General features: G+C 41.3%; 1 protein-coding gene across 1 annotated transcript; it reads left to right on the plus strand.

The window, feature by feature from the left end:
• The first annotated feature begins 5653 nt into the window (after positions 1 to 5653).
• LOC132130995 (insulin receptor substrate 2-B-like) lies at positions 5654 to 10602 on the plus strand. The gene is made up of 2 exons (XM_059542937.1): positions 5654 to 9111; positions 10293 to 10602. The coding sequence occupies exons 1-2, from the start codon at positions 5949 to 5951 to the stop codon at positions 10295 to 10297; spliced, it is 3168 nt and encodes a 1055-aa protein (XP_059398920.1). The 5' UTR covers positions 5654 to 5948; the 3' UTR covers positions 10298 to 10602.
• Positions 10603 to 13392: the final 2790 nt, after the last annotated feature.

Here is a 13392-nt window from a genome sequence, read left to right on the forward strand (position 1 = left end):
ATAATTTTGTGTTTCTCAGATTATTCTACAGTATATTCACCCTTTGCATGCATTTCATTTGTTTTATTGTCACAGAAAGGCATTTTTTATTGTTTATGCATATAGTTTATCATGTCTCTCTTTATATCAAAATATCATTAGGTACGTTGGATGTGTGAGGAAGAGCTAGCAGACAAAACAATGAATTTGTGAGAAAAAAAAACATGAACTTTCTCTTGTTATTATCATAAATAGATTGCTGCTTGAAAATTTGACTTTTTCTGCATTTTGGAGAAGCAATGCAGTTTAAACATTTCTCCAATCAAAACATTCACATTCGATATATGGTAAGTTTACTAAACTAGTAATAATATATAGCATGCAAACATTTGATATTGCATTATGAAGTTCTTCTCAAGCAATCAGTTCTGTTTTAACTCATAACGACGTTGTGTTGATTAATAGCATCCAAAATAAAAGTCTTTACATAATATATATATGTGTACTGTATATTTATATGTATTTATAAATACACAAACATACATGAAATATATACAATATATATATATGTATAACATAAATCATATATAAAATGAATATATAAATAGCCTACATGTAAATATGCTTGAGAAGAGCTTCATAATGCAATATCAAATGCTTGCATAACAATGTCACAAAATTAACCTCAGTATATAGACAGAAAGCTGAATGTATCAACTACATTAGTTAACATAAACTAAAGATATTAATTCTTCTAATCCATTTCTTAATGATGATTTCAACATTTACTATTGCATTATTATCGAAATGAAATGTAATCAAAAGTTTAAAGTATTAAATGGACCTAAGCTAAAATGAACTAACAATGAACAGTTGCATTTTAATTAACTAACATGAACAAACACAAAATAACATAAACAAAGAATAAAAGAATAAGGCACTGTTTTCCTGGGCTTGCATAAACCTTGTGCTAAAAAACACATGGCACATAGAAAAGTGTTCTAGAGCCTCCTCTGTTTTAGGGTTTATTTAGTAAAGCTCTGCTAATAGCAATAGTTGTAGGAGCAAGTTCCCTTGTGCTTAAGCAAAGTCAGTGTGTTTTGTTGTTGTTTTGTTTAAATGGGCAATTTCTTAGAGGGCAGTTAACATAAAAATTCACAAAAATAGTTTTTTTTTTGTTTAATTTTTTCCAGTGAAGAATATCATGATGTAAGAATTTAAACTTTTGGTTGTTGGTTATTTTCTGCAATAAAAAGCAGAGGGAACCAGAGTGATGCTAACTTCCAGATTGGTCTAAAAAAGCCTCATCCCTGTTAGTATGTGGGGTGTAGTTGCGTCATTTCTTCATAAACTTCATAATTAGTCCAAAGCAGACATGTTTTGACCATTGTTCATGCACATACCAGTGTTGTGCCAGATCCCCCCCCCCCTAGTTTTGGTGGGTTTAGGAGTCTGTGTGGGGTCAGGTTAGGATTGGGCAATCGGGTAGAGATTTGAATGAAGGAGGTAGTCATTTGGCAGGGGGTTAAATTTGTGCACAACAGTAATTTAGCGATAATGATAAACTTTTCAACCTGGCATATTGCCAAAAAACTCCCATGATATACCAATATTTTCTAAACTGATTCACACTGTAATTACAGTATGCGGCAAAAACAAAACAGGAAAACACCCATAATACCTGAGCAGCTGTTTTTTATATTTAAAATCTAAAATATTGCACATCATATTTGTGTCTATTTCTTCTTAACTGTTATGAAAATACCAATATTAAAATAGCTAAACTGCTGACAATTGTCAAACTAAAACCAACTTCTCAAACAGGTGTCTCCGCTTTTTTTGGCACCATCTACACGTCCATCATATTTATGGCAAGCGCTCTGCTGAATGTTCGAGAGTCTGCAGCCCGACTCTCAACACTGAAAATATGATATTCCAAGGATTCGGTCAGAGGATCCACACTAATGATTCTGGAGACAGCTTAACAGATTTTAATGTTCTGGTAACAGACAGTCACTCCTTGGAGATGTATTCTACTTATACTATGGATTTACATTGGACTAACATGGTCCAATACTTAGGCAGGCCGGTCCATTTCGCCGGGGAAATTTCATATGGTAGATATTAATTTCTCAAATTATGCATTGGTCATTGCATAGCATATAATTCCCATATTACAATACATTTAAAAAAAAATAAAGTGCTTTCAGCTGGTCAGACAGAGCTGGACTGAGAAGACAGATAAATGACACGATTTTGATGAAATCATTGAATAGGTTGAAATTAATTTTATTACTCTTTAGTCTGTCATGTGTTTTAATTGGCAGTAGCTGATTTATTTTTGTTTTGTATTCTGTGGTAATCATTTTTGTAATAAATGGAATAGCACTAATAAAAGTTATTTCTGTGTATATATTATTAAAAGTAGGGTGGGTGATTTCCAAGAGAATAGTACTTGCACGCTAGCTTTGAAATCATAAGATTTCACCCTCCCTGCAAATCACCCTCCAAAGCCACGCCTCCTCCAAAACACAGGCAGCAACACGGTGAGAGACGGCGTTGGTGGAGGGTTGAATGCTAAACTTTTCAGATTACCTCATGTTGCAAAACATTACTGTATAAAGTGCATAGTATTACAATAATAACGCCCTTCATTCTCGCTCGGTCTGCAATAGAGTAATGGAACCTGCTGATGACATATAAAAATACATACTGACAGGCATGTTGGAAAGCCGTTCATAGCCCTCAGACCGAAGAATATGTTTGGATGAACATTTTATGGTCCTACTGTAATGAAAAGGGCGTGACGAAGGGGAGAGGATCCAAGTGCAGGCTTTATTTAAAAGAGTGGTCAAAAAAGGCAGGGTCAATCAACAACAAACAGGTATAATCCAGAAAGAGACAAATCAGGCAAAGATCAGGGCAGGCAGCAAACAATCAGGAAACCAAATAAACAGTCCAGGGTCAAAAACCACAAAGGCACCACAAGGAAATAACAGATGACTAACAATATGAGCAATGAGTATGAGTAAAACCAGGCTTTAAATAGGGTGAGACTGATGAGGAAACAAGATACAAGTGAATGCATTCAGCAAAGGATTATGGGAAATGTAGTCTGAGGTAGAATAGCAAGAGTCAGAGGTGGAGTGACCTCAAGTGGAGTTCATGAGCACAGATGACATAAGATGACATAAATATATATAAATACATTTAGTGTTTGCTATCGGGATGTGAAGAGACTTTTGACCAGCACAACAAAAATGTACTTGAATCAAATCACCTTCCCTGCTTTTAATTTGTAGTCAAATGTCTCAGTATTAACATTTTCTTTTAAATATTTCAGATTAGGCTTAAATCTTAATTATTTTAATGTATTTAATATATCTATAGGCATAATAATTAAGGCCTAATTGATTCAATTCCAATGAAACCTAAATCTAAATTCTAAATATACTCTAACATTCATTAAGATTTTTTAAATGTTTTTGAAAGATGTTTCTTCTACTCACCATGGCTGCATTTATACAATACAAACTGTGAAATATTATGTTTTCTATGGTAATATATTTTAAATTGTAATTTTGTTATTTTTAGAAAAAGCTGAATTTTCAGCATCATTACTCGTCACATGTTTCAAGGTTTGTTATTTGTAGCTAGCGCCATATGTGCAGACAAAAAGAGGAATCGAAATACCATTTCTCTTCTCTCTCATCAAGTGTTTACAATGTCAATGCACTATATAAAAGTTTGTATAAAAATACAAATATCCACAGTCAGTGCAATATAAAGCAGATTTTTGTATGAAGGTAGCAGCAGTGTACTTGTACTGAATACACACACACACACATATATATATATATATATATACATATATATATGTGTGTGTGTGTGTGTGTGTGTGTGTGTGTGTTTGTGTGTGTGTGTGTGTGTGTGTGTGTGTGTGTGTGTGTGTGTGTGTGTGTGTGTGTGTGTGTGTGTGTGTGTGTGTGTGTGTAGAGAGAGAGAGAGAGAGATTTATAGATATTTATAGATTTATAGAATTTATAGATATCTTAGCTGTCACTTTGAAAAATTTAATGCATCCTTGCTGAATAGAAGTATTTTTTTTTATCTTCCCCCTAAAGTTTGCTGACATGCTAATTGTAAGACCCCTTTCTGGTGACAGCCACTGATGCATGAAGTGAACGCTGATCCTGAAAATACATTTGTAATGTTAATGCATTGTCAAATTTTGTCCAGCAGATACAATATCTCTTATAATATGTTAAAGCTTCATAATCGATTAAACCTAATCTGTTACATTACACATTTTTTTATTCCTTTTGAGGTTACTTCTGACCTAACTCGTTTATCACAGTGATTTGAACAGGGCAGCTCTGTACCATACTGATATAAAAATTCAAAGAAAAAGAAAATGTATTCCATTCTTTGTTATCAACAACATGAAGTGCATAAAACATGATCACATTACATCAGGGTTTGTGAAGGAACTTTCCTTTCATTAAAATTTTTCATTGAAAACTAAGACAGTGGCCCCCTTTTTCTTGTAAACAATCCATTCCTTAAAAATTTTATATTACTGTTTTTTGTTTGTTTGTTTGTTTGTTTTTTCAGGAGATTAAGAAATTAGACATTTTAGTAAGAGGATCACTGGATGTATTTGGCTCTGATGAAATCATTAGTCAATGCCCTTCCTTTTATTATATGCTTGATGTAGAGGTTGCATTTAGTTTAGTTTTGCATTATGAAACACATTTTCAGTACATTTGCTTATGCAGTGTGATACCCAATCTGAATGTGTAAACAGCATGAAAAACCATATTTATACAAATACTAAAAAATTATATCCTGCTAAGACATGCAAACTGAAGGACTTCGTATGTCTTTTTTATTTCTTTCCTAATGATATATACTCATGTAATTTGTGATTTATTTTTCTATTACTGTTTAATCTTATCTCTTGTGTGCTGTGTTGAGATAAGATAATGTCTCCATCTCAAGGTAAGTTTGTTGAAGCAGCAGTTCTCCAATCTTTTTGCTTTGTTATAATAACATATGATGCATTTATGCAGTGTTGATAAGAATGCAAATAAGATTATTCAATAAACCCAGCACATTTTTACACATTAATTCATCTCCTGCATCTTCCCCTGCTTCTAGGGGTGATAAAAGAATTATATTTTACAGTATTTTACACTATACACTATTTTGATTTGTTGATTGATATGCTCTAAAAGTGTGAAGCCATGTTTTATATTTATATTTTTTGTTTATCATGGCCACTACACGGTTTCTGTACTTCTATGCTATTTTCATACACTTTGCTTTCATTATAAAATTATTTGAATTGTGTTATAATAAGATAAACTATAAAAGAGTAGGAGTCACCAAATTTCTTACTGATAGATTATTGCGAGACACTATCATTAAAAGCCATTTCAATATTAAAAAGATGTAACACTATATTTTTATGTAAAATTAAGCATCCTTATTCTCGTTACAAAGATATTTACTACAGCACCAGAGTCTGCACACAGAGGCAGCAGACGGCAGATCTCCCCTCCAATCGACAGACGCCGTTGCTGGATTGACGGCTCTGATTGGTTTAGAGGACTGTCCATCACAGCTTTTTTTCGCAAGCGGACCAATGAGAGGCGTCTGGTGACCCCGTTCACACCGCGCAGTGCGCTGACGTGCTCGACACGTGATGTTTTCGCTGGGCTGTAGTGATGTGTAGCCACCATGAGTGAAGCGGGCAAATAAAGATTTATCATGGCAGCGAGCGATGATGGAGGCTCTGCGAAGATGCAATGTTTCGTTGCGCTGAATAATCACCAGGGGGATACGTCGGAAAGCAGCACGGATTACTCGAACGTGTAATTGTATCTGAGCTAGGAACGCGCAGCCAACAGAATGGGCCGTGCATCAGTGTAAAGCGGAGGTAGAGTGACCTTTCATCGCATTGTCCCATGGAAGATCGGCCGCGTTTACCGAATCACGGCGTCATGTTGACACTAGAGGCACAACCGCGTCGCGCTGTCATGAAAACATCCGACATCTCTTGTGCTGCTGGGGAGCCTCCATCCTCCTCCTCCTCCACCTCAATCAATAACAACGGCTCCCGTTTGCCCATGCACTTAACAGCCTCCTCTCATTCTCAGCCTCAGAGGAGGTACCATCTGCCTTACCACTTTAAAGTGCACCATCTGTTCCCGGATGAGAGCCCTCAGGATGCTGTATTGAGGAAGCACTTGCCACCGCTCCAGTATAAAGTGCACGACTCTGCCTTCTGCCGCGTCCTGAGCGCCGACACCACTGCTGCTGCCCTGGCCGCCGCCGCCGTCTGCTCCGCCAGTGTGGACCGGGACATATGGAAATGTGGCTATCTTCGAAAACAGAAGCACGGCCACAAGAGGTTCTTCGTCTTGAGGGGCCCCAGCAACCTCGGCCCCAGTCGGCTGGAGTATTATGACAGCGAGAAGAAATTTCGAAATGCCCTTAAAGCTGCTGCCTCTGGTGTTGCGTGCCCTGCCAAGAGGGTGATTTATCTGTCCCAGTGTTTTACGGTGAACAAGAGGGCTGATGCTAAGAACAAATACCTCATTGCCCTTTATACTAAAGATGAGTATTTCGCCGTGGTGGCGGAGAGTGAGCAGGAGCAAGAGGAGTGGTACCTAGCCCTCACCGAACTTATGACGGAGGGGAAAAAGGGGCAGCTAGACAACGACGAACTCGACGACGGTTATGGTACGATTTCGCCAGGTACTATTTTCAAGGAGGTGTGGCAGGTGAACGTCAAACCTAAAGGCTTGGGTCAGACTAGGAATCTAATGGGCGTGTACCGTCTGTGCCTTTCCACCAAGACCATTCACCTGGTGAAGCTGAACTCGGAGACGCCTGCCGTCAACCTGCCGCTAAAGAGCATCCGCCGCTGCGGCCACTCCGAGAGCTTCTTCTTCATTGAGGTGGGCCGCTCTTCTTCCATCGGTCCCGGTGAAATCTGGGTGCAAGTCGAGGACTCGGTGGTGGCGCAGAACATGCACGAGACCATTCTCGACACAATGAAGGCTTTAAAGGCCTTTCCTGACTTCAGGCCACGAAGCAAAAGCCAGTCCTCCGGCTCAAACCCCATGCCGTTCATCACTACTCGCCGACATCTCGGCAACCTTCCCCAGAGCCAAACCGGGCTGCAGTGCCCCTCCAGGACAGATTCAGTGATGGGCACGCCACCTACAGGGAAAAACAGAGGGCGGGGCCAGCGCTACCGGACCTCCAGTGAGGGTGAAGGCACTCAGGACCGCCCCCTCAGCTCTGGAACAGGCAGCCTGGTGCACCTAAATACTCCCGTTCTCAGCGTGGGCAGGGAAGAAAGCGGCAGCTGCTGTGCCCACGCCTCACCAGGTTCCAGCCAGCACACTCGGTCTGCTTCACTTCCTGTGTCTCACTTCCTGTCTGCCACCAGCCCCATTAGTGTGTCCAGCAGCAGTGGGCACGGCTCGGCCTCAGATACGCACACTCGCCCCTCAAGCTCCTCCATTTGTGGCTCCCCTAGTGATGGAGGCTTCAACTCGTCCGATGAGTTTTGCCCCAGCCCGTGTGACTTCAGGTACTTTCACACAACTTGCACCACGCCCGAATCCCACGGCAGCACTCCGCCCGTTAGGGAGGACTATCGGCTGACTGAATACATGACCATGGATTGGCACAGAGATGGGGCGAGGACTTTCGAAGAGGAGAGCAGTTACATGGAGAGGACTTTCCTCAAGCTAGCACATTCATCCAAGCCAAAGCTTGGCGGGGGATTGAGTATCACACAGCAGAAAGCTACACAAACCTCATCTTCTTTAGACGAATCAAGCCCGGTGGAGTCGAAACGACACCAGGTTTGCTCATGCCTGCTGAAGTCAGCCCATAAGTCTTACTCTGAATTACATCACCCAAACAAACCTGCCTTGCTCAGCTCTGAGTGTCAAAAGAAACTGCCAAAAAATTATGGCTACATGCCCATGATCTACAGCATTGCTCCGTCTCCAAATGCAGGTTACATCCCTATGCAACCCCGAGCAAACCACCCCGGCACCCTGGACATTCAACCCTGTTCCTCGCAGCAAGCAGACCGATACGGCTACATGATGATGCTCCCAGGCGACAGCCTCTCTGGTAGAGAGCAGGTGGAGTATGATGATTACATGGACATGTCAGAACTTAGCGTGGCCGAAGGCTTTTTGCAGGCCTCGCCTGAAGGTCCAAAGACCTCGTACTTCTCACTCCCACGCTCCTACAAAGCCCCGTCACGAGAAAAGTGTGAAAAGATGGAATACATTCCCATGTCCCCAGCTGAGCCCTTAAGCCCACCTAGTCCTGGAGAGTACATTCACATGGACTTTGGGTCCTGTCCCACTCACATCGCTGCTGCTTCTCCATCCTCCGTAAATTCGCCCTCCACTCCGCCGCCTTCTCAGCCCTGCTATCAACACTGTTGCTCCTCACCAGACCATGACTGTTTGGGCCTAAACATGGACAGCCTCCTGAAGGACCACCCTCCTCGACACTCGCTCGTAGCACCGTGGAACCCGCCCAACTACGCCCGTCCCTTAGGGTGCTCTTATGGGCAGGCATTGACTAATTTAGATCCTGAAAAGACGCACGTCGAATGCGGAGATGGTTTGTTGAGAACAATGCAGCACCTTTGTATCTCCGAGCGTCTGCCATTTGGTCATACGGAGCTTAAGGTCATCAGGGCGGACCCGCAGGGAAGAAGACGACACAGTTCAGAGACGTTCATCCCCTCGCCTGCTTCTTTTATTGGTGGTTGCGGAATCAGGCCCTCAGCCAATCAGAATCTACCCGAAGATAGCAGATGGCAAAACTCCAGCTCCTTCGATAGCATGTGTTCACACTCGGATGCTTCTCGTGACACGGCAGCCCTAGCGACGAGCTCTGCTAGCGGAGGGACGCCTCAGAACACCTCATCCAGCTACCTCAACTACATCGCTCTGGACCTGAGAGAAGTGCCCAGGGTCACACGTGACACACCCCCTCCACACCCAGATCAAAGTAACCTCCAAGAGAGCGATGCTTATGCTGGTATAGACTTCTCCGTTTCGGGAGGACGTGCCACTGCCTCAAAAGGTTGGTTGCATCTCTGTCTCCCCTTATGCAACAAAATCAGTGACAGCTAGTAGCCCTCTAAAAGCTGCATGCTGCATCAACATTAATTTCTCTGTTTGTCGTGTAAAAATGCAAATAGCTGAGACAGTTATTGAACCAATTATGTGATGTGATGTAAAGTAACCTAAACAGTCTATTTGTTAAGATGCAATTGTGAATTGCACCAGTTTTTTTTTTTTTTTTTTAAATCAAATGAGTCTTTCCCACGGTCCTGAGGAGAGACAACGGAGCAGAATTGTCCTGTCAACTTGATACCGGCATGTTGTTGATATAGTGAGAAGAGAAACTATGAAAAATTTTTCACACTGATTTTTTGAACTGATTGAACATGATTTGAAATTTGGTTTTGCACTTTGAATAGCACTGGGAAAAGAGCACTTCATGTGCACAGAGCAACTGTACTAACACAGAGATGTGATGTGCAAATATGATATTAAAGGAATCCACTTGCATGCTGCCTAAGAAACTTTGCTTTCACAGTTTTAACAGTCAAGTAAAACCTTTCACCAAGAAGATTTAAAATGCTTTTTCTTTTTCTGGTTTATCACAGATTCATTTTTGCTTTCGATGTCCTACATAAGTTTTTTTTTTTTTTGCAGTGACTAATAAAAGGTTAAAGGTTTTTTTCTCTTAAGATAATAGTTAAGAGATTATATATCATAAGAGATGAGTGGTATATATTTGCTGGAATCAAATAACTTACAAAAATCAATAATTTAAGAATTTAGGAACACTAATTTGTGAAGCAAAAAATCATATTACAATTTTCATAAAGAACATACTTTAAAAACAAAACACACACAAAAAATTGTCTGCACATTTCTAATTGATGGTTATATTTATTTTATAAAATCAGCATCTGCTGTAACAACCTCTAATGGGTTAAATATATATCTGGATCCACCATAAAGTGTTTTATCTTTTGGAACCATTTAATACTACTATAGTAAACTGCAACAAACTACTGATTTGTGTGGTTTCAATCTATAAATGAGCTCTCATTCATAAAGATAATGAAGTTGATTGATGTCCAAAGTGACTTCTATTCAAACCCATGACCTCTACTGTCTGAGATACAAGAATGCTAACATCGAACACATTAAGCGTTTCATAACATACACTCTATCTCTTCGCCCTTGCAGATTGAGTGACTCAAAAGCTGGTGCCCGGAGGGGAATCAGGATACGGAGAATCCACTGAACTCTGGAACGCCGAAAAGCAAGCCGCCTCCTCCTCCACCTCCTCCTCAGAACTCCAACAACAAAGACTGAGAAACTGCACAACCTCTTATGCTCTGTATTTTCCACATAACTGCCTCAACAACTGGTTTCATTTGTCTGTTTTTAAGGTGGTCCTCACTGCAGAACAAAAGATCCAGGGGGCGTGGTTAGATCTAGATCCAACTCCTCCCACCTTACATATACCTTAACTCCACCCCCTGATCCCTAAACCCAACCATCACCACCCCTAAATCCACCCATCTCCACCCCTAAACCCCACCTATCTCCACCCCTAAACCTACCAATCTCCACCCCTAAACCCACTTATCTCCACCCCTAAACCCCACCTATCTCCACCCCTAAACCCACCTATCACCACCTAAATCCACCCATCTCCACCCCTAAACCCCACCCATCTCCACCCCTAAACCCACCAATCTCCACCCCTAAACCCACCAATCTCCACCCCTAAACCCCACCCATCTCCACCCCTAAACCCACCAATCTCCACCCCTAAACCCCACCCATCTCCACCCCTAAACCCCACCTATCTCCACCCCTAAACCCACCTATCACCACCTAAATCCACCCATCTCCACCCCTAAACCCCACCCATCTCCACCCCTAAACCCACCAATCTCCACCCCTAAACCCCACCCATCTCCACCCCTAAACCCACCCATCTCCACCCCTAAACCCACCAATCTCCACCCCTAAACCCACCAATCTCCACCCCTAAACCCACCAATCTCCACCCCTAAACCCCACCCATCTCCACCCCTAAACCCACCCATCTCCACCCCTAAACCCCACCAATCTCCACCCTTAAACCCCACCCATCTCCACCCCTAAACCCATCAATCTCCACCCCTAAACTCCACCCATCTCCACCCCTAAACCCCACCCATCTCCACCCTTAAACCTACCAATCTTCATCCCCCTGGATCTTGTGTTCTGCAGTGAGGGGCTACTGCGTTTTTGTCTGAATGATGATGTTTGGTTTATTTATTTCTTGTCTTCGATCTTAGAGTGCGTTTGCTAAATTAGAACTGTGAGCTTCAGATATTTAGCATTTCTTTTTTTGTGTGCATGATATGAAACACATCATAGCTTTTTGGTTACAGGTTTATGTTTCTCCACGCAAAATCGGATGTAAATAGGAGAAGGTTGTATATCATTTTGTAAAAGCCGTGCTCATTACCCTGACACTGGAGATGGTCCTCATTGCAGAACACAAGATCCAGGGGGTGGGGTTAGCTCCAGAGCCAACTCCTCCCTCCTTACATATACCTAAACCTACTAGTCTCCACCCCCTTGATGTGGATCCAACCACGCCTCATGGATCTTGTGTTCTGCAGACACTCGCCGTACTTAGTTCCGCCCATTTTTATTTGTATAAAGAGTATTTTTTTTAGGGGTAACATTATAAAAGGGTTCAAGCTTATCATATGGACCACTAGTGTACAGTCGTGAAATCATCTCACCCCCTGCGAGAGTGTCTGAGAAATGAGACAAGATTGGGCGAATTCAAAAATACGACATGCTTCAAAACGAGAATGAGAGCACCTTTTAGCAGAGACAGTGTTTCTGAGTCAACTGGATTCTACCTCCTGTTCACACCGTTAGGAAAACACTCACAAAATCCTTTCAGCCTTGCCTGTATTAGTGTGATATCAAGTATTGCCGACTCGAGATGCAAAACACTATCATTTTTTCTGTCCTCGTTTAAAATAGCCTTGTTTACATTGACTGGGAGTGATTTTGAGCCTGGATGTAGCCACTGGTCACCAAACAACGATGTTTACTACTTCTTGTGGTTATGTGTGTGCATTTCACTACTAGTCTTACAAACTGCCACAGTACTGAAGGATAACGTCGTGCTACTTTGCATTCCCCATGTGGTACATCCTTGTTTGTTGTTTTTGTTAATTTATTGATTATTTATTGATCGTCTGTGTTTATTTATTGAATCCAGTGTAGTGACGTTCACCGTTTGCTGGTGAGCGCATTCGTACGAATATAGTATTACCTGCTGAGAGGCGGAGTTCAGTGTATATACAACTTCACACAACCTGTTTTCCCCTCATCTCTCAAGCCTTTTTTAACGAAGAGTTACTAGAGCCTCTTTTTTTGCCTGTACCTGGAAGCTTTATATGAAGAGATTTTGGGTTGAGGTTGTGGTTGTGGTTGAAAGCTGTGTAGTAAGATGTGTACGCTTTACAGTAGTAGTCCAGATTATGTTGGGACGAAACCATACGTCGGTGACTTTTTCCCATTGGTTTTGGTAGCGGCCCGCTTGCGTCCGCTCTCTTCTTTGACTAGCTTCTGTCATGCTATTGTGTCATGATATTGCGTTGCTTTAGTGTAAAATGTGAAATGAAAAAACAGTAGTATACCGTTTCTTGGGGATTTTTCTACACAATAACTACAGTGACAGACTGGAAAAATAATCTGACTTGTGTTTCTTTTTATACTAGGGGCTCTACTGAGGTTATATTTTGTTGATACTGATATTGTTTGGAATTGTGTCGAGTTGGTTGCCTTTTAAAATGACTGAAAGGAAGCTGGACTAAAAAAATATCTGAGATGGGCAAAGTCTGTGTCAACTCACTGTTCATTTGGTCTTTACTCACTTACGCTGAAAGCTTGTGATTGGGTTGAAACATCATGTTGATAATAACGACTGAAGCAGACCATTATCAGCGCCGTCTTCCTTTTGTACATATTGTAATTTTTGATATCCCTTCTCTCGCCAACACGCTACACAGCACCTCGCTTGGTTTCAAGGATGAGGGTGTTTGAGATTTTATTTGGTCACTTCTGCATTTTTATATATTTTTTTTTTTTTTTTTTGTGTATATTTATTAGATTGGGTTTTGCTTGTAATAGAGCTATTGCAATAAAAAAGTGCCAAGGTATCCCTGACTGAGTCATGTGCTTGTGATTTCTCATGTCTAGTGTGATGCAACATTGCTGTGGACATGTCAAGACCCCAGTTTTTCCCACGTACATGTCCTGTACC

The sequence above is a fragment of the Carassius carassius genome, chromosome 47, assembly GCF_963082965.1.
Source record: "Carassius carassius chromosome 47, fCarCar2.1, whole genome shotgun sequence".
Taxonomy (NCBI): Eukaryota; Metazoa; Chordata; class Actinopteri; order Cypriniformes; family Cyprinidae; genus Carassius; species Carassius carassius.